At 54.4% G+C, this 24,026-nt stretch overlaps 1 protein-coding gene across 3 annotated transcripts in view; it reads right to left on the bottom strand.

The window, feature by feature from the left end:
* Window positions 1-1,143: 1,143 nt before the first annotated feature.
* GALNT14 (polypeptide N-acetylgalactosaminyltransferase 14) overlaps window positions 1,144-24,026 on the bottom strand; it is a 217,240-nt gene continuing 194,357 nt past the window's right edge. For 2 of the 3 annotated variants that reach the window (XM_082356774.1, XM_082356775.1), the window contains exons 10-15: window positions 20,512-20,638; window positions 18,252-18,344; window positions 13,966-14,049; window positions 13,335-13,479; window positions 2,941-3,060; window positions 1,144-1,721 (exon numbers count right to left, since the gene is read on the bottom strand). In XM_082356774.1, the coding sequence (XP_082212900.1) occupies window positions 1,563-1,721; window positions 2,941-3,060; window positions 13,335-13,479; window positions 13,966-14,049; window positions 18,252-18,344; window positions 20,512-20,638 (728 nt within the window). In that variant the 3' untranslated portion in view covers window positions 1,144-1,562. The remainder of the gene's footprint in view (window positions 1,722-2,940; window positions 3,061-13,334; window positions 13,480-13,965; window positions 14,050-18,251; window positions 18,345-20,511; window positions 20,639-24,026) is intronic. The other variant, XM_082356776.1, reaches the window with a different exon arrangement.

Below are 24,026 nucleotides of genomic sequence, written 5' to 3'. Positions count from 1 at the left end.
CAGTAGTCCACAGTCATGGATTTTTTTAATGATGAGCTTGAACAACGGCCATCACGGAAGGCTTTCTGGATGAAGGGGAGACAGACACCTGTTCCGGGTATAAGATGGGAGATGGATTCCGAAGTGGATCCAAATGACCCCCACCTCCTGGTACCAGCTCTCTTGTGTAATCCTCTCCCCTTGAGTGTGGCTGGGCCTAGCAGCTCACTTCTCTCAAATAGAATGTGGCAAAAGTGATGGGAGGTAACTTGTGAGACGAGGTTGGAAAGGACTGTGGCTTCCGTCTTGCTGGTACTCTTGCCTTCCTGGCTTGCTTGGCTTGTGGCTGGGTTAGAGAGGCCGACATGGCAAGGAACTGAGGGCGGCTTCTGGCCAACAGCGAAGAGCCAGATCTTATCAAAAACCACTGCAACACCTTGACTGCAACCTTCTAAGTCACCCTGAAGCAGGGAACCCAGGGAGGCTGTGCCCCATAGAAACTGCGATCAGAGATGTGTGTTGCTTTGAGCTGCTAAGTTTTGCGGTCATTTGTTTCTCGGCGATAGCACGTGGTGGTGAACTTACCTCGGCCGAGAATGTACAGGCATATTCTGGGAACTTTTAAACAACATGGGTTGGTTCTTTTCTTAAAGCCTAGTTACTAAGAATGGACAACCACCATACCCAATTCCCAGAACACACTGGGGATTTGTTAGAGGAAGAAACTCCCACAGCGATGGCCACAGACTCTAAAGCCATCAGGGCCCACAGAGACGCCTAGAGCAGTGATTCCAACCAGGGAGGAGCCTGGGTCCTGCCCTGGACCTACTGCAGTGGGATTCCCACAGGTAGCCCCTAGGGCTGCTGAATAGATGCAGTTTCCCCAGATGAGACAGACTGTGTATCCCCAGGCAGGAAACACTGCTGTCCTTCGCCTCCCCCACTTGATGTAACAGGAGATGAAGGGCCAGAGGAGTTATGTGTCTTCTCCAGGCCGCACTGCCTGCCAGCGGCAGCTCAGGATCAGAGGGCAGGTTTCCCATCTCCCCGTCCTCGTTGTCGACCCCCAACAAGGCCCCACCAACTGCCCACCCCGACTCGAAGGAGAACTCAGCCTAGCTCTGAGCTAACCTAAGTGGAAAGAAAGGAGGAGAGACACAGACAGAACTTCCACGGTTCCTTTAATTGTTTTGAAAAGCACCTCCGCCCTTCATCTCTCAGTGGAGTCCTGGCCTAGTGACGACGAAGGCTGTTCTCTCTGGCCTCTTTCGTTAAGACAGGGAACAACAGCAACACTTCCCATCAGATCTCTGCCGCCAGATACCGTGCAGGGGCAGACCCAGCCAGGACTGGAACTTAACGGCCTTGAGAACGCGGGGATCTGTCTGTCTCTGAGTTGCTCTTGGCTCGCAATCTCTTCCTGCATCTTCCCTGACAGCCGCTCCTGTCCTGGGGGGCTCTGCCTTCGCCTCCCCGTTCAGGGCTTTTGCAGTAGTTCGGGCCTTCCTGCAGCCTGGATTCCAGTCCGATTCTCATCCGGGGAAGCGCCACCCCACGGCCCCTGCCGGTTCCGACACGGATCTTCAAGAGCTCACCAGGTCCCAGTGCTGGCTCATGAGTGAGGACTCACACGGATTGACAACGATCTCCCTGCCGTTCTCAGTGCCATCGCCAAACATGTCCGTGTCTAGGCAGAGGTGGGATGCCACGTGCTCGATGCGGGAACCAGTCTTGGTCCATTGCTGGGAAGATGGAGAGGGGAGAGGATGAACCAGAATTCTCCGGCTAAGGTCCCGGGTCCTAGCAATAGTATTGGGAGTTCCAGCGTAATCAGAAATGTTGACACCACATGGCTAGGGTCATCCAGAGACTTGACTTCATGGTCTCATGGAGGAAGAAAACTGCAACTAATTGCCTTGCCAGGTATTGTTGTTGGTTTTCTTTTTTTTTTTTTTATCGGATTAAAAAAAGTAAACGCGAAATCAATATGTTTGCTAGGAAAACTCATTAGAAGGCAATAACTTTCCAAGCAATAGGCCAGAAAATAAGAAGCGAGTTAGTCACAGGAGCGGCTAAAGAAATGATCCACGCTCGGTATCTGCACCGTCATGAAGAAGTGGGTGAGAATGAGGAGGGGGGGATGGCGAGGCAGGAGGGGGGGAGGGGCTCCTGGGCAGCACCTGAAGCCGAACCTCTGCTCCTCCAAAGTGCTTCAGCACACGAGGGGCCCAAGCAGAGAGGGGGTCTCATGCTGCTGCTTCCCAGACCTCACCTCACTGGACAAGGAGGGAGGGGATGGACACGTACTGGGGAACTACCACTGACCAGGTATCATGGACCATCTCAGTGAACTGCTCTAAACAGCTACCCTGTGTGATGGGCATCATCAACCTCATTTCATAGAGGAGGAAATGGAAGCTCAGAGAGGTCCAGTAACCTGCCAAGGGTCACACAGCCAGTGAGCCATAAAAATGGGTATTTGAATCTCGGTCTCTCCAACACCAGGACCCAGCTGGCAGGAAACTGAGTGGAGCCAACACCGTGCCGCCAGAGAAACTAGGCACAAGGTGCATCCAGAGTGCTATGAACTTTGCTGCACGTCCTGCCAGAGCCCAAGGCCCCCGAAGGCAGAGGTTCGAGTCTTGTTCATCCTTGTGGCCCTGCAGGCTCTATCCCAGTATGCTCCTGCTCTGGGATCCTGGGTGGGCGTCGGAGCAAGACAGGGCAGTACAAGATACGCATGCAAGCTGAGGTCCAGCGCGGTCAATAGGCTTTCACATGGCAGCTGATCGCTGCCGCGGGCACCACGGATGGTATCAGAGGCCCCTCCCTCCCTCTCTTAACCAGAAGGACCTCTTCCTTATCACCCCTTCCTCCTCTGAAGCTTCTCTCTTTTCCTGCACACGAGACTTAGACCTACACCGGCGGCCACGTGCCAGGGCAGACGCGCTGAGCACTTACCTGTCTGTCATCTCCATTCTTGCAAAGGACAAGAACCACCGGGGCGCCAGGGAACAAGGTGACGACTGACAGGCACAGTTCCTCCTGCAGGATCTGCTGGGTGTATGTGAAGGCCCAGGTCTGGAGGGGAAGAGGCCAGAAAGGGTCACCTCAGGATGCCTGAAAGCCACCCCTGCTGGGCTACTACTGTGCCTACGCGTGACAATTAGCACAGCTTGGTACGAAGCACTGGTGAGGGGGGGGGGGTCCTAGCGGGAATCGACTGTCAACAGGTCACCTGGGAAAATGCTACTCAAGAGCCAGAGATTCTTGGGTCACACCTTCGGTGAAGTCCCCACCCCACTCCCAAGACGGGGCCTGGCCTGGGGCATGCAGCTGCCTCTGAGAGGCAAGGAGCAATTCTGGGCTTTGGGCAGGAGACTGAACGACACCCCGGCCGAGCTGCATGGTCCCCAGTTTCTCCGTTCGGATTGGTGTCTGTTCCCCACACTTGACATTTCACGCCGCTACGCGGTAGGTCACACCCCCCCCCCCGTCCACCCAAGCTGTCTTTAGAATGTCCCTTCTTTGAAAAGGAGTCCAAATCGGTGCCCTGAGAACATGAGAGTTGTGACAAGAGGCAGATGGAGGGGCAAAGGGAATGAGGAGGGGGTGGCAGAGGAGCAGGAGGGAAAGAAGGAAGTTGTGAGAAATAAAATCATTGCAAGAGGGCGCATGCACGCCAGCACTCCAGGAGAACAGAGCACTTGGCCCCGGAGCTCCTGCAGGGGGAGCAGCTGAGAAATCGGATGGACATGCAGAGTTCTGACAGCGGCGAAGGGAAAGTGGCATTCGGTGAGGTTCATTACGAGGAAGGAGGAACGTTTCCTTCAAGTGCCAGAGACCAGAGAGCAACCAACTGCTGAAGCAGCCCGGGACACCGCCCAGCTCTTCGATCAGGGGCGGAAATGCTGGCGTAATAGTTGTCAAACGTGAACCTTCAAGAGGTTTTTCCTAGGTTGTAAAACAGGGATAACATCTGTCCTTTGTCTTCATCATGGGGCAGAGAAGACTTGTGAATCGGATGCCCCGAGGGGAGCTGCAGAGGGGACCCCTTTAAGGGCTGTACCCCTCCTCTTCCACGACACCCTTACCGTCCAGTGGACCCTCTGTCCCTGCACCAGGCCACTTGGTGTCGAGAGAAGACCTAGACCAGAAAGTACTCCCTGGGGAGTGGATGGAAATAGAGACGAACAAAGACTGGCTGTGAGTTGAGAATTCCTGAAGCCTGGGGATGGGTACACGGGGGTTCTTCATACTCTTCCACTGAGTTTGATTTCTGTATCTATTCAGTTTTTTTTTTTTTTTTTAAATAATAAAACGTTAGGAAATGTACTCTTCTGGCCTTGTGAACATCACCATGCTACGCAAACTATTTGCCTTCCTCCAGGGTAAGCTGCAACGGGAAGACGCCTGTATGCATGGAGGTAACGTCGGAATCATGACAAGATGGCTCATAGCGGCTCACATTTCTTGAGCACCTACTATGTGCCAGGCACCGTTCTGGCACAGCTTTACACATGTTAACTTAATCACAAGACTCCAATTAGGTAGCTGTTGTCATTATTCCCCTTTTACAGATGAGGAAGGTAAGGCTCAGAGAGGTTATCCTAAGTCAGGTACAGTAAGTGGCCCCTGCACCCACTCTCCTCAACAGCTCTGCTCGAGCTACTGCTGCCGCAGGGGTCATGGCTCGTTCCGGGCCCTTTGATTCAGCTGAATCTCGGGAGACCCCTCCTCCAGGTCGTAAATATTAAAACGCTAGATCAGCTCCTCCTTGACAGGAGATAGCTGGCAGCAGCTTCCCCCTCTTGGCCAGTTCCCAGTGGCAGCCCCTGTGAGAAGGGAAACCAAGCTCACACCCCGTGTCGGGGGCCTGGGAGGGGGCAGACCAGAGAGTAGGCCCCTCCCCTGACACTGATGGGAACTGGGCAAGAGTATGAATGGAGGCCCACCCGCCGCGGACGCCACACCAGACCAGGGGACACACGTGGCGCTGGCTTCCAGCGTGGGCTGCCCCCCTTTACTTCCCACCCCACCTCTGTCCCCCACTGTGAACTCCCAGCCTGCATCTCCCTGCTTGGTCACTCCCCTCTCAAGGGTCCCCCTAAGGCCTGGGTGTGTGGCCCAGGGACACAGTCCATCCTGTGGAACGGACCCAGGGGAGAGAGATCCACACAAGTCCTGAAATCAGGCTCGGGTCATTAGGGTGGTGAATTCTGGGGTCCTACGCATTTGGGGAGTGTAATGTAGAAGGTAGACACAGGTCCTAGGCATGAGCCGTGAGAATTCCTTGGCCTGTGGTGCGGGGGGAGAGCAGGGCCCAGGTTCAAGGGCAGCGCTGCCAGGGGGCCATTTGCCCAGGCCCACCGTACCACTGGCCTCAGTGTTAGACTTCTGCATTGTCTGGAAATGAGGATAAACACACAGTCACCGACGTGGAAAGAAGATGAGGCTCATCGCTCCATCCAACTACCCGACCACACAGCTTGCAGTGAACCATGAATTAGCATTTTAAAAATAAACCCTGTAATTATCTTATGATCACTACAATACACTGGCTTTGTGTTTTTTATGTTAAAAGCATTAACTGATTAAATATAAAAACTTAAAATATACCACAATTTCTGGTAGCCCATTTTGGCATTTCTTTTTGAATATCCTAGGGTCTTCAAAAACCAGAAGTGCTGAGGATGGCATGGGGTAGGGTGGGGAGTGGTGGTCCTTTTAACTCTGAGACACCCCATCCACAAATGCCTTTCGGGAAGGAATGTATATGGTACCCCGGGGGCTCTGAGGAAACCACCTCGAGACGCCCGGGGGAGAACGTGCACAGGCACAGACAGGTATTGAAGCCCTCATACTATGTGGACTTTCCATTAGCTGGTGCTTTACTGGCATCGAAATAATTCAGCCTCGCAATTCCCCAGAGGAACGCAGCTCTGTGGCCACATATGCAAGAGAAGAGAGTTGAGGGGGAAGCAGAACACAGGAGAAGGTGGGGCAGGAAGCAAGGAGAGGTTTTCCGATTCTTATTCTGCGGCCTGTCAGGCTTCGCAGAATGGTCGGTGATGAATGGGTTTATTAAATGAATCTCAGAGTCAGAAATGAATTCAAGAAGGCAGCACTGGTTGCTCAGGCTGGCCTGGCCTCGATCGGTGAGCACTGACGGCTCCATTTCGGGGACTGGCAAAGTCACAGCTTTCAACCCAATGCACACAGACACGGCCATATCCATGGAAGCTAACCCAGAGGCCATCCTGGAGGCGGTGTGGGATGCCTCGCCCCTCTGGGACAGGGCTGGTAAGGGGCTGAGGAGGAGGCAGTCCATTCCTGGCCCTCCAGCCTCTTTGCCGCTGCCCTGGAAGAGGGGAACTGATGATGGGGAGGGGATGGTCCAGGCCAGACAGCCTGAAGACCTTCTGCGCTCAGAGGAAGTCTCTGGAGCTGCCAGTGTGGGCGGGAGACGGGAGTGGCCCGTCACTGGGGGAGGAGACTTCTCGCTAGTAAATGCTCACCTGGCCACAGCAGCCAGCCTGGGGCTTACTGTCCTGTACTGGCTGGAGAAGCAGAGAGGAAAGATTTTCTTCAGAGGAGACACCTGAAGGAGTAAAGTTCTGAAGGGAGCAGGCATGAAGCTAAGTGGGGGCCCAAGCCCAGGGGCTGATCTTAGAATGGTCCAGAGCCACCGCTAGTAGGCAAGGGCACTGCTTCTCAGCTGGGGTGCTTTTGCCCCTAGCCACCTACCCAGGGAACAGCTGGTGGTGTCTGGAGGCATTTTTTGACTGTTATGACTAGGTCGGGGCTGTCACTGGCACCTGGTGGGTGTGGTCAGGGATGTTGCTAAACGTTCTACAATGCACGGACAGTCCCTGCAACGAAGAATTACCTGGTACTAATGCCAACTGTGCTGAGGTTGAGAAACCCTAGCCTAGCCCTTTTTTTTTTTTTTTTTAGTTTTTGTTGGATACAGTTGCTTTACAATGTTGTGTTAGTCTCTGCTGTACAGCAAAGTGAATCAGCCATCTGTACACACATATCCCCTCTTTTTTGGGTTTCCTTCCCATTTAGGTCACCACAGAGCACTGAGTAGAGTTCCCTGTGCTATGCAATAAATTCTCATTACCTGGCCTAGTCTTAAGAGCTTGGTATCTGGAGGCGGCAGGCCCGTGTCTGAACCCTGCTCTGGCGCTACTAGCACATGACCTGGGTAGCCTTGGTCAACTCCTCTAAGCCTCGCTTCCTCCATCTGTGAAATGGGGGTTATCGTGAAGATGAAACAAGCAGATGCACGTCGAGCACTCAGCCCGTTGCCCAGCCCCTGGAGGAGAGTCTCCGTGAACCATCTTTTTCCAACACGTGGGAAGGAGGAGTGGTTGGACGAGGACAGAGAAACATTGCCATGTGGACAGACGTTAGGGGGCTGTGTTTTCCTTAAGGCAGAAGCACACATCATTTTCTGCTGGTAGTGAGTCCCCTGTTCAAAAATTCTCCCGTGTGCGGAAGAGTAAACAACGGAGAAGAAACAGTGAATGGGAGGCAGCCCTTCTGGCTGTGCTGTGGTTAGACGGCCGAAATAACTCGGTGCCAAGGGACGATTCTGTTCTAGATTGTTCACCTTCCATTGTCTACGTGACCCTGACAGCCACCCTGGGAGGTAGGTACGATTGGATGGAAGGCGGACTGAGGTCAGTGGTTGTTCTGGGCAATGCCAGGGGCAGACCCTGGGGTTGACTGTGAATGCGGGACCTCCCTGGTGAGACGGGATCTGAGCCAAGCGTGTCCAGGACCACGGGCTGGCCTCAAACCTCGTAGGCCACACTGGGCATTGCCCTCGTCCATCGAACACGCCCTGAAGCCTGCTTCAGACAAGATGCTGGGAATGAACGAGTGGGTTCAAGCGAACCTTTAGTTCAGCCGACCTCTTGATGCACCTGTGTGGCCGTGGGATCCCCCAGACGCACTGACTGGCTGTGCCGGGGGCCTTCATCACCCGCAGGGACAGAGCTCAGCCGTGCCCTGGTGGGGGCCCTCTGACCAGGGGCGGCTCTGAGATGCTCCTCTCCTTCAACTGGGACTAGACTCACTTTGGGGACCTTTGTTTCTAGTCCATCGTGTCCTTTCCTCCCAAGTTGCAAGAATACACCCAGTACATATGGTGTTGGGCCAGGCTGTTGGACTCTGGAGTGACTGCCGGGGCTAAGACCCTGGCTCGCTTGTTTTTTTAACCCCATAAACTTGGGTGAGTTACTTAACTCTGCGCCTCAGTCCCCTCAGCTGTGAAATGAAGATAACAGCAGCCCCGAACTCGGAGGGTAATACGTATATGTGTCCAGAATGGCGCTGACCATGGAGCAAGGGCTCAGTTACTCTCCGCCTGTTGGCTGTGATGCTGGAGGATGCCAGCAGGAGGAGAGACGGCCCTGGAGATCCTCCGGTGGAAAACTGCCTTTGCTTTGCCTCCCAGGACAGATGCTGCAGAGGCAGTCGTGATGGGGCCATTCCCAAGGGTGTGCTGAGAAAGCCGGGGAGGAAGGGTGGTATCAGGCAGGGAAGGTGACTGCTGGCAACCTGTCCCACTGGCAGACTCACCGAGAGGTGCCAATGCGAGTCCGGGTTTGGGGGAAGAGCTCTGATATTCATCTCACCCACCCAGGCTATCGAGCGGCCTGCATGCGTCCTTCGCAAGCCAGTAGCCTGAACTGCTGGGGATCCAGGTGGGAGGACACACTAAAAAGTCTTTCATTTATGTTTTTTCCCTTTCTTTAAATTGGGATACAGTGAGATTGGTGCATCTGTCTTCTTTCTATCTTTCACAAATATTTTTCTAGGGAATCCAATAAAATTGAGAGGAAGCTTACTACCCAGAAGGCTCCTGGGGCTTCACACATTTACAAACTGATGATGTATTTCTCTTTCTACCCAAGGCATCAGGTTGCTGCCATCCTGAATACACACTCAGGTTAGATATTTTGCTCCCAAGGTTGACAAACCAGCCAAGAAAGGGAAGTAAGGGAGGGTGAGGGATGGAGGGGGCTGGGGTGGGGCAGGGTCGTGAGCCAGCACTGGAGCCAGAGGACAGCCACGGTCGGATGGTCTCCTTTCAACAATGAGGACCGCCACGTGCACGGGGACACGCCACCTGGAGACTCAGTGGCCAGCTGGAAGCAGAGCTCAGGGCCCCCGAGCCCCATCCTCTGCTGCTCTTTCACCCCACACGTTGAAGACCCCGGAATCCACCACCCAAATAACCTGAGCCTGATTTCAGGACTTGCGTGGATCTCCCTCCCCTGGGTCCATTCCACAGGATGGACTGTGTCCCAGGTCCACACACCCAGGCCCTAGGGGGACCCTTGAGAGGGGAGTGACCAAGCAGGGAGATGCAGGCTGGGAGTTCACAGTGGGGGACGGAGGTGGGGTGGGAAGTAAAGGGGGGCAGCCCACGCTGGAAGCCAGCGCCACGCGTGTCCCCTGGTCTGGTGTGGCGTCCGCGGCGGGTGGGCCTCCGTTCATACCCTTGCCTAGTTCCCATCAGTGTCAGAGGAGGGGCCTACTCTCTGGTCTGCCCCCTCCCCAGCCCCCCGACACGGGGTGTGAGCTTGGTTTCCCTTCTCACAGGGGCTGCCACTGGGAACTGGCCAAGAGGGGAAGCTGCTGCCAGCTATCTCCTGTCAAGGAGGAGCTGATCTAGTGTTTTAATATTTATGACCTGGAGGAGGGGTCTCCCGAGATTCAACTGAATCAAAGGGCCCGGAACGAGCCATGACCCCAGCGGCAGCAGTAGCTCGAGCAGAGCTGTGGAGCCAGGTTTCCAAATCCTGCCTTCCTCCCTTACTAGTGTATGACCTTGGATAATCTCTCCAGGTCTCAGGTTCATCATCTGCAAAACGAGGATAATAGTAACACCTCCTTAATCGGCTTGATATGGCCTCTCAGAGACAGAGAAGTAGGGGCAGGAGAGAAGGTGAACAAGTCACATGAAGGGGTCTGAGGGGCAGATGCAACTTCTCTGGACAGGCCAAGAGGCAGGACAAGCTGAGAGACGCAAGAGGGGAGAGGAGGCAAAGGAGGGTTATCACGTTAGCAGGAGGCGCTGGGAAGCAGGATGACAGGACGGGTAGTTTATGTAGGAAGGAGGGGCAGACACCGAAAGCATGAGAAAGGTAGTGTAAGTCAGTCCTGCAAGGGTATATACTCCACGCACACACGTGCACACACCCAGAAACACATGCACATGCCCACACGCCCACACACTGGGGGGACGAGTCTAGCTGAAATTGCTTTGCGGATTTCTATCAGTGGGTTCAACGCCTTCAGAATACTTGGACAGGCATCCCAGGCCTGCTGTCGGCCGCGGGTCCCGCTAGGAGAGAGGGCTGTGTCTAACCCAGGGTAATCCCACCCGGCACCCCAGCATGCAGCCTGGTGCCCGGGGCACCGTGCACACTCGGTGGGTGTCATCTGTTGAAGGGAACTGAACATCGTCCTGTCTCCTGTGTTCTTCCCATGTCCTGAATTCGCTCTGCTGCCACACACACCCAACTGTTCTCTCCAAAGCAGAGAAGAGTGACAGCTTGGCACGATTTTCTACAAAAGAACTCTTTGCTCACTTGAACGCTGTTACTGTGCTAAACCTTAGTTTCCCACAGTGACAGCTTTTTTCTCTCCCCTTTCTCACTCCGCTGGAACGTCAGCCAGAATAGGTGCCATTCTCCTCTAGTCAAATAAAGGCCTGGCAGCTTCTCCCTGGGCCAGGCTATTGGGTGGCCCCTCCCTGAGATCCAGAGATCCCATGGCTCCCCCCGCCACCTTCCTTATGCAGCCAAAGACATTAAGTACCAGAAAAAACCCTACTTTGCTAGAAACAGATGAGGCAAACTTCTGTCTCAGGGAAAGGGGGATGGTAACATTTTGGCTGTTTGCGATGCCCCATGAGCAGGGCCCACACATAGACTCAGAAGAGAGGGATGTGCGTTATCTACTCACACATTCTACAAAATGCCACTGACAAGTGGTATCATTCTCAACCAGGCTGCCACACCTAAAGCAAAACTGACACCTCTATTTCCTTCCCCTTTTCCTGTCTGACTCAGGCAGCCCCCTTCCGTGTCTTGCTGGAGCAGAGATTATTTCTGGAAAAACTCTCAGCAAGCTGGAGGCTGGTGGTGCAATGCCTCAAATGCCAGGCTGAGAGTGTGGGTTTTTGTGGTAGACAATGGGGAGCCATTGAAGGCTGTATGGAGATGGGGAACAATGGTTTGGTGATCACATGTTACTGGAGGCTGTGGCCATAATCTAACACAGTGGTTCCCAAGCAGGGTGGTTTTGTCCCCCGGGGGCATTTGGTAAAGCCTGGAGACAGCTTTGACTGGCATGACTGGTATGTATGGGGGCGCTCCTGGCATCCGGTGGGCAGAGACCAGGGATGCTGCTGGACAGCCTACAGGACACAGGATGGTCCCTGCCACAAAGAGTGATCCAGCCCCAAATGTCAATAGTGCCAAGGCGGAGGGCCGCTAATCTGGCATGAAGAGGTGAACGTTGGGGCCAAGAGCAGCTATTCCGAGGGGAGAAGGGATGGGATTTGCAGGAACGGGGGATGTGGGAGAAAGAGGAGCCACGGAAGATGGACAGAACTACAACCATCTGGAGAGAATTAGTGGGATGGTGAGATGGCCGGGGAGCCTGACAGGTGCTTGGGGCCATCTGTTGGCTTGAGTTTCAGAGGCGTTTGTTGTGGCTGTGGACTCACTAGATCACCCCGTGTTTGAGAGGGAGAGTCCGGCAGGGATGTCTAAGTGTAAACCCGCCATCCTGGAGCCATCTCCTGGGCGCTCACAGCCTCCTACCCCCGAGGATAAAAGTCAATCTCCTCAGCTGGGAAAAGAGGCCATGACGTGCCTCTTCCCTCCTCTCCAGTCTTACCTTTGCTGCTCCCTCACCATTCTACCCCTCTGACCACAATCTCCCTGCAGCCTTTCAAAGGCATCCTGGCTCCCAGCCCCGGGCCTTGGTACATGCTGGATTTGCCCACCTGCCCTTTCTTTCCTTCGTGACCTGGCCTATTTCTACTCATCTCTCAGGATACAGCTCATTTTCAGGTCCTCTGGGAAGACTTCCCCAATCCTTGTGTAGAAGTTGGATATCATCTCTCTGCACTTCTATAGCACCGTGGACCAAACTCTCTCCAGGACAGAGATTATATCAAAATGGCTGCTGACTTGCTTCTTTTTGCGTTAGATCCCTCGAGGGGCCATGGTGGCCTGCAACCTAGCCTTTCACCTGTGCATCTCCACAGTCAGCAGAGAACATAGACGTTCGTTGAGTGAATGAATGAATAAATGAATGAATTCATGGATGGATGAAGATACAGAGTTTGTGAATCAAGAAAACAGAGGAGGTTGCCAAAGCTGGAAGCATGGATAAAATCTCCAAGGAACCAGTTACAGAGAAAAGAACAGTGAATTGAGAACTTGGGTGATTACTCACCATAAGGGTATGAGAGTGGGGAGAGGAGCCAGCCAAAAAAAAGAAAAAAGGGGTGGAAAGAACAGGAATGCAGGACAGTCAGGATCATGCAGTGTCTCCAGAGCCAGGAGGGAAGTTATAAGATGGATGTGCTTTCATGCATCCAGCAGGCCAAGTGTTACAGAGGTTGAGACAGGCTGTGAATTTGTCAGTGACTTTTGAAAAGAGCTCTGTCCTCAGAGGGGAGCGCACTGACCCACAGCGTTGATGAAACAGCTACAGCACAAGGAAACCTCTCTGAGAAGGGGCGACGATGGTCCCTCCAGACCTGGGGGAAGCAGGAGACAGCAGAGGTGGAGCCACAGGCCTGCTGAGGGCCGAAAGGGGATGATCGACGGCCCTGCCCAGAGATGGGGGCGGTGGATGGTGGGGAAGGCTGTACCACATCTGTGGTGACTGTCTGGAAGTCAGGGTTAAATCAGCGGGGAGACTCACAGAGCAGGCATTTCACCTGGAGACAGTGTCACCCAGCAGGATGCTTTTCTGTCTGCATCTCATATTTTCGAGGTAGCTGTGCTATCCACCCTGCCTGATCCAGCCCACATTTACTGCCAGCAGCTTGGACACCAATGACATCCTCATTAAACTCCTGCTAATTTAATGGTTAATTCCTATAGGCACTAAGTTGCCTGGTGAGGCGTCTTTCAGAGAAAGTCTGTGCATTTGGAAACCAAGCGGAGTGAACCCAGTCCCAGAGTGAGGGGGATCGTGCTTCTCTTGCTCTGCTGTTGAGCTCCGGGTATAACTAGACACCTGATTCATGTAAAAGCAGGAAATAGAGGCCAAGTCCATTCACATGTCCAAGTATCCCCAGCCAGTTACTTTACCTGGGACTTTGCATCCTTGTCTTCAATCTTGACACAGGGGCTTAACTTGAGGTTGGAGATCTCTTGGTCTTTCTGTTTTTGAGACTCGAGGCACTTCTGCCTCTGTCGGATGCTGCCCTTCTGGATGGAGGACTCCTTGGGTACTCTAGAGGAAAGCCACGGGAGGGATGAGAATCCACTACTCTTTGGATTAGTAGTAACACCAGCAGTTGGAGAGGTCGGGCAGTGTTTGGAGAATGGCAGGGGCATTTTGTCCCGGCTGTGTTACAATGACTTGCACTGCTCGGGGCCTGGGGATGGGGGAGGTGCCACTAGGAGCAAGGCAGCAGGGAACAACCCAGGAGACTGGAGCCTGGAATGGAATCAGTGAGTCCATGCCCTGAGGTCACACCCCGGAGTTCAAACCCCAGCAGTTGAGAAATACTGCTACAGCTGACCTCAATTCCTCATGCTACTGATGAATAGAATTCTCTTTCTGGTTTCAGGGATAAGCAGAGCCAAATGGCCTTCTCAGGCCTCCATATACTTAAAAACCCTCATCCAGATGGCCACAGGTGGTCCCTTCTCCAGACTGAGTCAGCGGAGGGTCTCCCTCTGCAGCTAGCAAAGGCTCAGACCACAGGGCGGATACCTGAGTTCTGGATAGACGTTCTCCAGGTACCACTTGAAGCTCCGGCACTGCAGGTTCTTCCTCAGGTTCAATCTGCTCTCAATGCTGGGGGCGAAGGGGGAGGGCAGACACAGAGACAAAATACAGCTGTGTCAGAGACAGGTAGCAGCAACATGGACCCAGGAGGTACCAGCCCTCCAGGCTGGGAGGCATACAGCACAACCCGTGCCCATGCTCTGCACCCACGTCTCCCTGGAGGGTGCTGGAGAAAATAACCGAAAGAGATTTTGAGAGCTCCAGACAGAGCTATGGAAACACTTAGCAATATCTCACAGTGGAGCGGTAATGACACCAAAGATTTGTGCTTTACCTGAAAACAGAATTTGGGGGTGTTTTTACTTTTCATTAAAAACAAGGCTATGAGAACATTCGGCGTGTTGTTAATAATTCACCTCCAGGGCTCTGTGTCTACTTACAAATCTCTCTTTGGATTCTGCTGTTGAACTGCCATCCCCCCGATGCCCTGCCTCAACCAGCCCAGCCTCAAAGAATCCTCTTTGTTAGCTGGTTCTGGGCTTTGGTCATGTATTTGTTCATCACGTATTTCCTGAGTACCTAGTATGCGCCAGGCATTGTGCCCAATGTGGGACGTGATGGTGGACTTTCGAGCGAGAGAGACAGGTAATGAACCGGGTGGTCACAGCCCTATGTGGATGTGGGGTGTGAGCACCTCAGAGGTGGCCCCATGCCTGTCGGGCCGGTGGTGGTCGAGTGGTAATGTGGAAGCTGGTATCTGGAAGGAAAGTGGACGTTGTCCAGACAAACCAGAAAGTGGGTGAGGTGGGGGCCCCTGGTAGTGCCAGGGGAATAGCAAAGAGAGATTAGTGCACGTGGAGAGGGAAGGGGTCTGTTGACAGGAACAGCGGTGCAGGTTAGAATATGTGTGTGTGAATGGATGTATGTGGGGGGATGGGAGAGGGGAGGTGGGTGAGAGGAGATGAAGATGCAGACCATAAAAGGTCCTGTGAAATACTGTGGAGGAGCTTGGACTTCATTTTCAGGGCAATGGGATGCCATGGATGGGTTCTAAGCAGAGAACGATGTGGCGGTGTTATCCCTTTAAGAGCATCTTACTGATGGTGAATGCGTCTGATGTGCAAAGCTGGGAGAGCAGTTAGGAGGCAGCGGAAGAAACCCAGGCGCTGCTCATGATTGCTGGCAGGGAAGTGGGGGTGGGAACGGAGAGAAGGGCCAGGTTTAATTCTCTCCACTGCACCACCAGCACCCACCCGAGTTCCATGTACACCTTGTCTCTCCTGCGTGACCACACAGAACTGGCCCTGCTCTCTCCAGCCTTGCCTCCTTCCACCCCAAGGACTGGACCGGGCGCCCTCACGGCACTGGAACTTCTTAAACAGCACTAACCACCATTCCTCACCAGACTCCAAGCAACATGAGGGCAGGAATGACATTGTTTGAAAAGGGCTAAATGTTCAGTATTTGCAAGAACCCAGATGTTCAGTGCATGAGTGAGGCAGGATCTCTGGGACTTGGTGATTGCCTAGGTGTGGGAGGAAAAGTCAAGGTTGACACTCATTTCTGGTTTGGCAACAGGATGCAAGGAAGAGCGTTCACTGAGACGGGGAATATGGGGTAAGGAGCAAGTTTAGGAGCGAAGAGGAGGAGTTCAGCTAGGACCTGTCGAGTTGGAGGAGCCTGGGAGGCATCTGGGCAGAGATGTCCAGTTGCTACTCGGACATAAGGGATGGAGCTCAGAGGAAAGGTGCAAGACAGAGATGGAAACGTGAGCATCGGCAGCACAGTGGTGGTTGATGCCAGCGAAAATGTGGAGTAAGAGGGCTTCTGACAGATCCTCAGGGAACGCCAACACATAAGGGTGGGGAGAGGAGCCTGAGCCTGCAGAGGGGGCTGAGAGGGTGCGGCCTGCACCACAGGACAAGAGCCAAGACTGCAGTTCTGGAAACCGAGATCAGAAGTGCGCCTGAAGCGGGCTGGGTGGGAGAAGTCTCATACCAATGGGGTAACATAGAGAAAGGTAAGGGGTCCCAGGGAGTCATGGGTGGGCCAGGTGGGAGTGATCGCAGGGGGTGGGGGCACGGCCTCAGGTCACAGTCAGGAGAAGGCGGGGTGGGGGGGGGGAGCCGCAGACAGCGATGCAGGCAGCTCTTTCATGAAGCTTGGCTCTGAAGGAGCAGAAGACCGGGTGTAGGTGATGAGCAAAGCTGGACTGAGGGAGAGTTCTTACAGTTTGTTTTCTTTCCTTCTCTTCCTTTTTTGTTTTTAAAAACTATGTAAGATACTGAATAAATTTAAATGCCAATGGGGACCATGCAATAGAGAAGAGACATGGGTGATCAGGGAGAGTGAAGGCACACAGAGGGCAAAGTCCTCTAGAACAGGGGCTCCCACACTGTCTGTGCATTAGAATCACCTGATGGTGTTGGGGGGGTGGTTCTTTTACAAATGCTACAGCCCAGGCCACAGCCCAGAGGAAATCCACTCTCTGGGGGTGGAGTGGAGGCAGCAGAGTTTTTGAAGCTCCCCAGGTGACTGCGCTGTACAGACAGTTTGGCAACCATCACCCTGAAACCTCGCTCCTTGAGTTGAGGTCCTCAGACCAGCAGCATGGCACCACCTGGGGCTTACAGAACTGCAGACCTACCGAACCAAAATCCACACTTTAACAAGATCCCCGGGAGATCTGTGTGCACATTAAAGTGTGAGAACCGACAGGCAGGAGGAGATGAATCCAGGCAGTGGGACCTCGATAAATGATGATTTATGAATGAATGCAGGGGGTAAGAGTGTGTCCGGAGAACAGGAGGCACACCTTATCCTTCAAGATGAAAGAGACAGAAGGATGGTGCAGATACAGGTTCGTCTGTCTTGGGAACTTGGTGCTATTTCATCTACAAAACAGAGGTGTCATCCTCTGTGAGTGAAAGGAGTGGGGTGGACTCAGCAGCTGGGGAGAGTGGAAAAGGTACAAATGGAGATTGAGGGAGAACGCTGGCCAGGTAAGGTGGCAGGATCAAGAGGTCCACCAAGGGCCCCCCTGAGCCTGATGGCCACGGAGTGGTAGCAGCACCAGCTGACAGTCCCAGAACTGTTCAGCAGCCTATGAACAGGGGAGGAAAAGGTACAAAGCCAGGTTCATCCAGGGTTAAGAGAACTTCACCAAGGAGGGTTGATAGATGCCCAACAGAGCAAGAGATCTGAGGACATCTTTTAAGCATTCTCTTTAAGCAAGAAGGTGGAACCCAAGTTGGAGAGGGGAGAGCAGTGAAGAAAGGAGGGGTGGACCCACATGGCCAATAGACCGGAAGTTGGCTGAGGACTCAATAAACGCCGTGGGAGGCTCTGAGTAGGAGACGTGGAGAACAGTGTGGGTTTATGGTTTCAGAAATACAAATCACTTTAGCAGCCTCTGATTTAATCCTCCCGGGCAGTGATGGGCTCGACCTATGGAGAGTAGGCTGCAAAAATCCCATCTGTCAACAGCCTTAGAATGACTGAGGGACATTAGATGACAAAAGCCACCGGCTGCCCCCCGCAAAAGATGAATGATAACATCAATGAAGTTGCCATTTTTCTCTACTCAAATCAACCCTGGGTTGGGGAATGCAACATCACAGAGTTTTGGAATATGACAGGTATGATTTGAGCCTTCTCTCCCTCCTGTAATGGTGTGATCCAGGGCAAGTACCTGAACCTGTAGAAGACTCAGTCTCCTCATCTGTAAAACAGGGGTAATTATACCCATTTCTCAGTTTGAGGAGGACTAATGGGATATCTCATGTAATGGTATCTGGCCCTTAATTTCTCTCTCTGTCCTCTTCGACCCCCATGAAGCTGGAGCCCGGCTCTAGAGGAGATCTGCATGGTACCGCTCCTCCTAGGAAGGCAGAAGATTTAGGCTTGGGCAGCTGAGGACGAGGAGGAAGGAACTCCGACCTGAAGGGACCAGGGCTGCTTAGCCCAGCACCCCACCTTCCTATAAAAAGCTGGAAACACCAGTCCACTGCACAAGGCACAGCTCTGCCCACTGAGTAAACGGCCCAGGTTGCCCGGGGGTCATCCCACAAGAGCTGTCCAAGGCCCTGCAGCCGGAACTGGGCAGGAGCAAGAAGGCACATGAAGGGAGAAGAGCCCCAGCCTGGGCCCTGGAGGGGCTTGGGGGCTCGGGAGACCAGCTGAGCACACAGGCCTGTTGGGACCCGCTCTCCTTGGGCCTGTGAGCTGGGGCTCTTGGCTCTTTGCACAAATAAACCAGGAGGGACACTTACTTTCCAAAGGGTCTCTCCAGGGCAAACGGCCGGGAAGCATAATAGTACTGCTTGTATTCATCCATCCACACTTCAGCTGTCCGCTTGGTGTTCCTGGGGAGACAGGGGGTGTCGGAGAGGGTCAGAGAGGACCTGGGACGTGTCCAGGTAAAATATACACAAGCGGCAAGCTGGCAGCGTCATCCCCGTGGGGCCCACCACGGTCCAGTAACATTACTCTCCCCACAGTGCTGAGCCCAGCCACTACCACCAATCTCCAAAGGGACCTCTACCCCAAGACACACGATTTTAGGAGTCACTACATACTCTTTTCCCAAAAGGCACAGGCCAGAGAAATTACACCAGAAACTGAACTTCTGTCGCCCTCAAAAAAGAAAAAAAATAAGGGAGAAAAGAGCCAGGAGAATCTGGTGCAGCCCTGTGGTGCCGGTACAAGAGGAGCAAGTGCTGACCGCCTCACCTCTGGCCGTCCGCGGGCTCCTGCTCCAGAACTCTCCCCTGCGGCCCGGGGCCCAGCTCTCCAAGGGGAGAGCCCGTCACGCACGGGTTTCCCACAGGCCACGTGATTAGCTTGGTTCAGGTGTAAAGAATTAAGCAATCACGCCATCTCGGTGAAACGTTTGCCAGGACTCTGAAGTTTTTAAAACATCAGCTCTTCGCTCTGAGTTTGACATCCAAGGTCACAGAAAAAGAGACAGAGACAGACACGGAGGATGCCAGTACTCAGCTGTCCAGCAGGCAGGGGCACCAGGAAGAGAGGATGTGGGAAAACCATCAGAAGCCAGGAGCAGGGCTGGGGCAGCACCTGCCAAGGCCCGCGTGCGTGGACTCGGGGTCTCACCGGAAAGGCCATGTCCCTCCAGGTTTCTGGCTCTGTGCGCCACAGAGGCATTCAACAGCGGGGCGCGGCACGCCCTTCAAGCCCGTGAACCTGGAAGGAGTTACGCACATGCAGCCCAGGTCTTGGTGCTCAGAAGGCAGCTAACAGAGCCTTGCCGCCTCCCTTCACTGGCCTAACCACCGGCAAACCGGAAGCTGCCGAGGAGACACTGCCCCACGTTTCCCTCCCCTCCAATGACCCGCTGGGGGCATGCAGATGCCCGCTGGCCAGGGCCCAGTCTCAAACACAAGGAATGTTCTGGAGCCCAAGGCTCTGCCCCCTCACTCCCAGGCTGGCCCCTTTCCCCATCGAGGCCCCACCACTTTCCTGTGCCAGGCGCCCCCAGATCACCTTTCCCTGTAAAAGCCCAGAGCCCAGGCAGCCCCGCCTTTGTTCCTGTCCCTGCTGACTGGGTTCTCACTGCCCCGCCCTGCCCAGCATGGGGTCAACTTTCTCCCTGTTCAAGCCCACGGCGCCTCCACACCTGTCCACACCCACAGCTGTCCATAGTGTGAGAAACCGAGGACGGGAGAGCCCAGACGAGGAGAACAACACCGCAGGGGAAGCAAAACACCAAAGGAGGCGCTTGGTTCCTTCCCCCAAATGGACCAAATGAGAGAAAAAAAGGGCACAGTGGGAATAAATGGGGAGTGAGCTGTCAAGTGACAAGAGACAAGGGGAGGCGAAGCTGGAGGACCAGAAGAACAAAAGGAAAAAGAGGTGTAAGGAATTATTTTTAAAGAAAAGGAGAAAGGTTGAAGAAAAAAATCACGAAAAGCAGAAGGGCGTATGGAAGGAGGGAACAGGAATAGGCAAGTGGGCACCGCTGGGTCACTGAGACCCCGGGATCTTCGTCCTGTCCCCAGGCAGGAGGTGACAAGTCCCAGGAAAGGAGCCCAGGACCGCAGGGCCTACGCCAGCCTGGCAGCTTCTGTGCACCCTCGAGGTCCTGGAGCAGTCAGGTGGGTTGTATCCACTCATGCCTCCCCATTCCCGAATCTTCCCAAGGGCCTTTCCCCTGGTGACCCAGCCTGAAGGTGGGAGCAGCGGATCTTCTAGAACTCAGGGGCAAAACGGTCACCCTTCTCCCACCCCAAACAACCCAAGATACCCAGGGCCCTGAGCCCTGCAGGATGGCGCCGCCCAGTGACTTGAAGCCCCCAAGGCTACATGTGGGGGAAGCCAACAGTGGAGAACAGCCTTGGGGCTTCCAGCCTGAAGCTGGATGGGCAGGCCTGACTTCTCCTGCTCAGGCAGCGGCCCAGCGAGCAGGACCCGCAGCCCCTGTCCATCCAGAACACTCAGGCGACCTACCAGAGAACCCAGGGCGGCAGCAACCCATCGCCAGAAAAGCCCTCGGCCGCTGCAGCGCACACTTACTTTATATACGTGTTGGCATTTCCATCTGGGAAGACATACGGGTGCTTCTTCCGGAAGACGTGGCCCACTCGGCTGCAGGGGACGATCTCGAGGCTGCCCCCGCACATCCACACCCTGAAGGAGATTTCTGCAAGACAGCCAGACCCCCCATCGCTGCTCTGCCTCCTGGGCGGAGGGGACACAGGATGGCAGCGTTGAGACTCCAGGCGCCAGGGAGTCCCAGGTCCCAGGGAGCGGTGAGGGCCGGCTGCACCCAGCCGCGGGCGCGGCGTTTACCCGCGTGCTCCACGGGCCCGGCAACCTCGGTCTCCCGGCCCACAACAAGGGTGGTAACAACTCGCACCTGGGAGGGTGGTTTGAGTTAATAGGGAAACAGTGGCCGGCAGGGAGGAGCACACAACAATCACGCCCTGTTCCCTGCCCTCATGGAGGCCTCTGGATCACACTCAGGGGCCTGCACGGCGGGGGCCACTGCTGTGAGGCTTTACTCTGGAAAGAGAAGCCTGGGGGCTACGAGAGAGCTGCTTTTGAGCACGTGGAAGATGGATTAGACGAGCTCATATGATCCCAGAGGGTTAGAGCCAGGACCCAGGAGAAAGACTTTCCATTAGAGACTATGGGAGAATTTTCTGATGGTCAAGGTCCAGATAGAAGGGGCTGTCATGGAGTAAGTGAGTGTGTTTGCCGCTCTGACAGGCCAGCAAGCCACATGGCCTGGAGGCGACAGAGAGGACCAGTTCCCAGGAGGCACCTGGACAAGGTGTCCAGGCCAGAGCCTCCCAATACTGAGACGGCAATGCTACCCGCTGTAAGGGCCCCTCAATCTTAGCCCGGAGGAGGAAGTCTGAGCCGTAGTCGAGAGCTGGGAGCAGCCATAGAAAGTGCTGGAAGCCTCGAAGCTCTTGTTGGAGGTGCTCCCCTGGGTGGGAATTTGCACACAAACCCCTTTTTCCCTGTTGGCTGCTGCTGCAGGGACGTCCGGGAGGTGGGAGGGGTGGAGTTAGCAGAGGCGCTGGGACTAGGCTGGCGGGTGCATTTCTCCCTCGGGGCTGCTTCCTGCAGGCTTGGAGCAGTGGTTCTACCCCAGAAGGAGGCAGCGGAATTCAGCGGTGGTGGGGGAGTATCTCTCATCACTGCCCTGGTTTGGAATTGCTGAACACTGTGAGGGGGTTTTATTATCACTTTTAACTCCTCTACAGATGGTGCCTCCCCTTACTGACTGCACCCAGGGCAGCCTCCTCGCTGCACCCCACTGGCTTCCCACCTGAAATGCTTGCCTGGCCCATGCTTCTGCAGTCAAGCTCAAGCAAGCGGATGGCTCAGGAAAATCCCGTGCCCGTGGGCAACTGCTCCTGGAAGCGGCCCGGGTGTCCACGAGCAGGAAATGAGGATGCGGGTATTCCAGTGCTGTCCCACCATGTACGACGTGCCCCGCACCCTCCAGCACCTTGGGCCCCACTTCCCTGGGTTTCTTCACCACAGGGTCCTCTCCTTTATCCTCTGTCCCTCCCATGTCCTGCTCTCCTTCTCCCTTCTTTCCAACTCTCCAAGCAAGTGCTTGGACACAAATTCTTCATCCTGAGCCTCACCTGCTCTCATACTCACCTGTCCTCAGTCACCCTTTACCTGTCCCCTCCTGCCTCCTGCCCTGTGTCCCTGGAAAAGTTGCAGGCCAGGCTGCCTTGACACCTGTCGCCCTCTGCCCAGGTACCCTCCCAGACAGGCTACAGCTCATTTCCAGCAAGCTCGGATTTCCCTCAGAGTGGGGGCAACGTGGACACCAGGATGAAGAAAGGACGTCTCAAGATTGCTGTCAAATGATGGCAAGAACACAGGGTCGGGGAGAGATGGGAAGAACTCGGCTTTGGGGTCAGTGGCCCCAAGTCTGCAGTAACCCACTAGCCGTGTCCCTGGGAAACCTGCTTGACCTCGCTGAGGCCGGGTTTCCTCACACGTAAAATGAAGATCATAAAAGTACTCCACAGGATTGCCGTTGACATCAAATGAAATGGAATTTCAAGAATGACTGTGAAAACTCTTACGTGTGCTGGAAAGCTCAGTAACAGTTACAAGACATTCCTCTGCAGGCCGTCTCTTTAAGACGTGGACGCCAATGGCATCGCCCACCTGTGCCCACTTCCAACTTCCTAGATGATTTACAGCTTCCTGCTTCTGCCACAGGAGGCAGTTGAAATCTGTGATACTTAACACCTGAGATTTTGTCTGTCCATAGAAATCCACGATACACGGCGCCCTGGTGTTTGCCTGGTTGGAATCGTGGGCACCGGCCTGGCGTTTGCGGGGGATGATGAGTGAGCTTAGCTGATGGCCAGCACCCAGCTCTCCACCCTGCAGAGATGCACGAAGGGGCGGAGGGCTCGGTGCAGAGAATTGTGATGGAACACGTGTGAATTGAGCCTCCAGGGCTAAGGTCTACTGGGCTCCAATCAGCTCCTCTCCAGGATCGTAAAACAGGGTTTCCAGTTCCCTAAAAGGAAAACCCTCTCATCCCTCAAAACCGGAGATGGAGGCCTTGCTTACTGGATATAACCTACCAATTCTGTGCCAGCTTTCTTCCAAAAATATGCATACGTTTCAGCTATGGTCTCTTCCTTACATGTATTCAAATGAGACATACGTCCCTCCTCATTTGCAAAGCAAATCCCTCCAACCTGTGCCTCAGTCCCACCCACCCTCCCCGCCCCTGAAACCTGTTCCTCTCCTTGTGCTTCCTTCACCCAGCATTCTGCTTCTCTCTGAATCTATTGGCCCCCCCCCCTCCTCTGCCACCATCACGCACAGACCCCACCTCAGAAAGTACCGTTTCCCTCTCCACCTTCCTTTTGGGCTTCTGGCATTCTCCACCCCAAGGCTCTGTCTCTGAGTGCCTTGCTGACACTGCTTCCTCATCTGACCCCAACATTCACTTGATGCTGAGGACTCAGCCCTATCCCACCAGCCCAGCTCTACTGCGGGCTCCAGCACTGACCTCCAGGGCTGCCTGACGCTCTGTCGAGGTGCACTGGATGTTCTCAGATGCGGTATGTCTTCTACCCCATCAGCATCCTCTAATAGCCCTCTGCAGGCTGCCTCCTCTCCTCCGCCTCTAAAACCATCCTTCCTCCTCGTTTTCCTGTGTCTGTGCTTCTTTAAAACATCAGAGTATCTCATTTCTGCATGGGAGGAAAGGACTCTTTCATTTATTCCTGGGCTGGGCTTTGTTTGGTCCTCCCTCAGGCAGTAACTTATTAGTCATCCTAACAACCCCACACACAGTTGTGGATGTTATTTTACGATGCAGAAGCAGTCCTGATAGGACAACTGACAGCAGGTAGCTGGCATCTGAAGCCCACCTCCCCAGCTCCAAAACTCCTGCCCTTGCCCTGACCCCACCTCCCCCAGTGTGAACACACACCATCAGCCAATGCGGCTGTGGACACGAAGATCCTGACTTCAGGGCACTCACAGACGAACCAGAGGCCAATGTATAACCAGCTACCTCATCCAGTCCTTCC

This window comes from Balaenoptera borealis (genome assembly GCF_965194805.1).
Source record: "Balaenoptera borealis genome assembly, chromosome: 15".
NCBI lineage: Eukaryota > Metazoa > Chordata > Mammalia > Artiodactyla > Balaenopteridae > Balaenoptera > Balaenoptera borealis.
This window is presented reverse-complemented; position numbering and strand designations above follow the sequence as displayed.